At 36.8% G+C, this 4,707-nt stretch overlaps 1 protein-coding gene across 2 annotated transcripts; it reads left to right on the forward strand.

Annotated features, from left to right (window-relative positions):
- The first annotated feature begins 387 nt into the window (after positions 1-387).
- On the forward strand, positions 388-4,463 carry LOC128173113 (uncharacterized). 2 transcript variants are annotated; one of them, XM_052838836.1, is made up of 2 exons: positions 388-735; positions 2,235-4,463. In XM_052838836.1, the coding sequence occupies exon 2, from the start codon at positions 2,242-2,244 to the stop codon at positions 3,334-3,336; it is 1,095 nt and encodes a 364-aa protein (XP_052694796.1). In that variant the 5' UTR covers positions 388-735; positions 2,235-2,241; the 3' UTR covers positions 3,337-4,463. The 2 variants fall into 2 exon arrangements, with proteins under 2 accessions (XP_052694796.1, XP_052694795.1); XM_052838835.1 differs by lacking the exon at positions 388-735 and adding an exon at positions 1,236-1,394.
- Positions 4,464-4,707: the final 244 nt, after the last annotated feature.

Here is a 4,707-nt window from a genome sequence, read left to right on the forward strand (position 1 = left end):
GTAGGCCCCATATGTGAGGTACATGAGATTCAGAAGTAAAATGCGAAACCTGCGGCTGTGACTGTTGTGTTGACTTTAGACAGTGAAAATGCAAGTTACAGACGGGAGGGTAAATAACACGAAAAGTAGGTGGATGGGGCATTATAAACTATACACCGGTAAGTTTCTGACATGTGATGGAGCAACATGCACATGGTACGGAAGGTCAACCCTTTACAGGGAATTGGCTGGGGGAGGTCTAAAAGGCTGAAAAATCATGAAAAATTTGCAAAATATGAAAAGGGTCAAAATCTCATAAAAACCAGTATGTAGAAAATTTTACAGGTTTTGACTAGTAATTTTCTTCAGAAATTGGTGATTGGCCTGATAAAGTGTGAATTAATGAAATATTATTGCCAAATAATATGTTTTATGTCATCATTGTATCGTGAATTCTATTTTTAGAAATTCTAATTTAAGTTCCGGTTTTTATTGGTTATTTTTAGCTAATTTGTCCATCATGTATCTATTTATAAATGCCTGTGCTTGTACCTTGTCATTAGCCAATGAAATGAGAGTATTTCGATCACGTGTATATAACTTCTGTTTTAAACTCAAGTGTGAGAAAGACGTGTTTCCGTAATCTAAGATATTGATCGCTTTGTAAAGTTTAAATTCACGGCCATGTACTTTCCGATAGTTTGAGAAGTATTGGACGCGGGAGGATTTGCTTTGGAACTTTGTTATTTAGTTAAAGTAAGTGTTAAAATCGGTGTACTGTGTAAGTTTTTACCATCGGCGCCCGGGGTATGTAACCAGTCAAAATGGCGGATCGAACATCAGTGTGCATTATTGGGCATTCTTATGTAAAACGATTGGAACGATTTATTTTACAAAACCCTGTGTATGAAAACTTGGGTCTTGATGAAGAACAAATTAATGTGTGTTTTCGGAGCCAAGGGGGTTTGTCTATTTACGGACTTGCTAACTCGTCAAGATTGTGCGCGTTTTCGGCAGTTCCTACTTTATGTGTTCTGGAGATAGGGGGTAACGATGCTACGACTCGACCATCACATGTCATTGCACAAGACATTTTTTCATTTGCGAACTATTTGATACATGGATATGGTGTAAAATCCGTGATCATTGGTCAACTGTTGCGCCGCGACCCTCGAAAATCACCGATTGGATATAACGAGGAGGTCATCAGTATAAACAAACACTTGGAACATTTGACAAGTAGTGAGGAGCATGTCTATTTCTGGAAACATAGAGGATTTTGGACTAACTTGGCATACCTTGGGCGCGATGGAGTTCACCTTGGGGTAGATTCGGATGGATGTTATCCAGCACCCATGGTCAAATACTTGAGGAGCATAAAATATGCAGTGCATAACAGAGTTCAAAAACTCAAGGCCAGTAAATTAACATCACTTTGTCAAAGAAAATTTAAAAAAGATAATTTAAGAAAGTTTTTAATGAGTATAACTTGAGTTATTTTCTACGAAATTGAGTATGCATACTTAACATGGAAAATTTTTGTTTACATAAGCATAAGGAATAACATTTTGGAAATATTCTATAAAGATATTTTAAGAATATTCAATTCAATCTGTACAGTTTAGGTACAGTACTGTAATCCTGTTTCAATGTAATGCAGGAATAGTAAGAATTTTTAGATTGATACAGCAATAATTGCGAGAGTGACCAAAAAATTTAAGTTCATGTCTATTATACACACCTTTATCAAAGCTGAGACATGATTGGATGGGCTATATCTAAGTATGCCATCATCTGTTTTAATGGATATATATGTATTTGAAGAAATAAGAATTTAAAATACATGATTTCTGCTTATGGGAAAGTTGTCAGAATTCTAAGTTATATTCTGATTAAAGCCCTTTCTAAGTTGAAGCATGAGCAGATTGGCTATCTAAGTAAGCCATCATCTGTTTTATGTATGTGTTTATATCAAAAGAAATAAGAAAACATATACAAAGTCTAAGATTTCTATGTATGTGTTTATATCAAAAGAAATAAGAAAACATACACAAAGTCTAAGATTTCTAAGTTACTATTTGGATACAAAGGTGTATCACAGAAGACAAGTCATGCAAGTTTTTAAAGATGGTTACATGTTTTTCAAATATAAGTTACAACCATCCATGAAAAGAAACAAATTGTCAATTAGCCCTCAAGGGCTAATACTCTGGCAGTAAGCATGTCTATTAATAAGTATAAAAATTTCACTTCAGAAAAACCATGCCTAAGCGGGCTTTAGAGGGGCGGTCAACAAAAAGGAGGCGACCGGCAAAAGTACCACGAAATGATGACTTAAGTCTTCAAGCAGAACCAGTGTCTGATGAACCAGTGTCTCGTGCAGAACCAGTGTCGAGTGATGCTATTAATTACGACTTATTAGCTGCAGCAATCTTAAGACAATCCCAAACTTTGTCCCAAAACCAGACAAATTCGAGTGATACCACCATGGATATCCTGCAGCCATGTGTTCAAAACCAGGGTGATATGGAAGCCCACGCCCATCCAATGGCAAGTCAGCAAACAACAACATCAACAGTTAGTGACAACCAGCCTCAGCAAAATATTGCAGACTTAGTTAGTGCGTTATTACAACAAGACGGTCAAGGTGAGCCAGCAACTGCCAATCTTAAAAATGTTATTGATTTATCTGATGGGATTCCTCTTGGGGCTGCAACACCTCATCGATTAAAAGCTAAGATCTGGGCAAATCAATTTATTGATTTAGGTTTGCTGTTGCAGCGTCGAGAGGATCCTATTTCGTTAAACATATCATCTGGGTCCCTTATTGTACAGCAAGGGTCATCAAAGCCCAAATTGCCAATGTCAATTCAGCGATGGACTGATGCTTTTTTGATTTTTATGGGAATTTTTATTGAAAAATATCCAGAACAGGCTCCCCATCTCCTAAAGTACTGCTATTTTATTAGAGAAATGAACAAAATGTTAGGAGATAAGGCCTGGAGAATCTATGATGAGAATTTTCGGATGTTGAAAGAGACTGTTGAATTACCGTGGCAAAAACCGGTTGAAGAATTAAGAATCAAGGCTGCTTCTAGCAATTATCAATTTCAGCAGCCCTTTCGAGCAAACACAGGCAATAAGCCTATTAGATTCTGCTATGCCTTTAACAATGGGGAACAATGCACTCATAACCCCTGCTCATTTGCCCACAGGTGTCAATCATGCTCAGGATCACATGCAAGAGCCAATTGTAGATTTCGTAAACAAAAACCAACAAATACCAACACTGTCACCAAGTCCTCAACAATCACCCAGCCAACTACCTTCCCCAGTCAACCCAAAAAGTTTAGGTGAATTTTTAGTTGATTATGACAGTGATCAGGCTTCGTACTTGATAAATGGCTTTACTCATGGTTTTAGATTAGGTTGTACTTCTGCTCCTTCATCCTGTGTACCTCAAAACCATAAATCCACATTAGATCACCCAGACATTATAGAAGATTATATACAAACAGGGTTAAACAAAGGAAGAATTGCAGGTCCATTTTCAAACAAACCTTTTGAACAATTTGTGGTATCTCCATTAGGTTTAGTGCCAAAAGGCAGTACAGGAAAATTTAGGGTAATTCATGATCTTTCATTCCCTAAAAATCAATCAGTAAATTCCAATATACCAAGAGAAAATTCAGCTGTTCAGTACGATTCCATAGATCAGGTGGTTGATTTAGTTCAAAAGTTTGGGCGTGAATGTTTAATGGCGAAGACTGACATTGAAGATGCTTTCCGGATCATACCTATTCATCCAGCTGATTACTACCTGCTAGGGTTTACTTGGGAAGGTCAATACTATTATGACAAATGTCTTCCTATGGGAGCGAGTAGTAGCTGTCAAATCTTTGAATCATTTAGTTCTGCTCTCCAATGGGTCATGGAAAATGTCTTCAATGCTTCGGGTATGTCCCATATTTTAGATGATTTTTTCTTTGTGGGACCCCCAAATTCAATAACCTGTAGAAACGATCTTGCTAGTTTTTTATTTCTATGTAAAAAAATTGGGGTGCCAATAAAAATGGAAAAAACTCAGGCACCTACGACCAACATTGTCATTTATGGTATAGAAGTTGATTCAGTGAAAATGGAGTGTCGGCTTCCAGTAGATAAGATCCAAAAAATAAAGGACAAACTTAACTTGTTCAAAAGGTGTAAAAAGGTCACTTTAAAAGAAATGCAGTCAATCATAGGCCTTTTGAATTTTGCTTGTTCTGTGGTTGTCCCAGGTCGAACATTTCTTCGTCGTTTGATCAACCTAACATGTGGTTTGTCTAACCCAAAATTCTACATAAGATTAAATAAAGACTCAAGGGCTGATTTAGAAACTTGGGCTACTTTTATTGACCATTTCAATGGCAAGTCAGTTTTTCTGGATAGAGTTTGGGTGTCATCAGACCATCTGAGTTTATACACAGATGCTTCTGGCTCAATGGGACTTTCAGCTGTTTTAGGGTCTGATTGGTTTGCAAGGGAATGGCCATTGGAATTAGAAGATTATCAAATTTGTATTAAAGAATTGTTTCCAATTGTCCTTGCATTGGAATTATGGTCATGCCATTTTCAAAATAAAAAGGTATTATTCTTATCAGACAATATGGCTGTCGTTGAGGTTCTCAATAAAAAATCGTGTCGAGATAAAGCTCTCATGAAATTGTTACGCCGTCTTGTTTTAGT

Source organism: Crassostrea angulata, chromosome 2, assembly GCF_025612915.1.
Source record: "Crassostrea angulata isolate pt1a10 chromosome 2, ASM2561291v2, whole genome shotgun sequence".
NCBI classification, from domain to species: domain Eukaryota; kingdom Metazoa; phylum Mollusca; class Bivalvia; order Ostreida; family Ostreidae; genus Magallana; species Magallana angulata.

Coding starts and splice junctions, on each gene's coding strand:
- LOC128173113 (XM_052838835.1), top strand. CDS start 1,363: ATGCAGTGCATAACAGAGTTCAAAAACTCAAG. Junction 1,395..2,234: donor ACAGAGTTCAAAAACTCAAG/GCCAGTAAATTA, acceptor ATTTCACTTCAG/AAAAACCATGCCTAAGCGGG.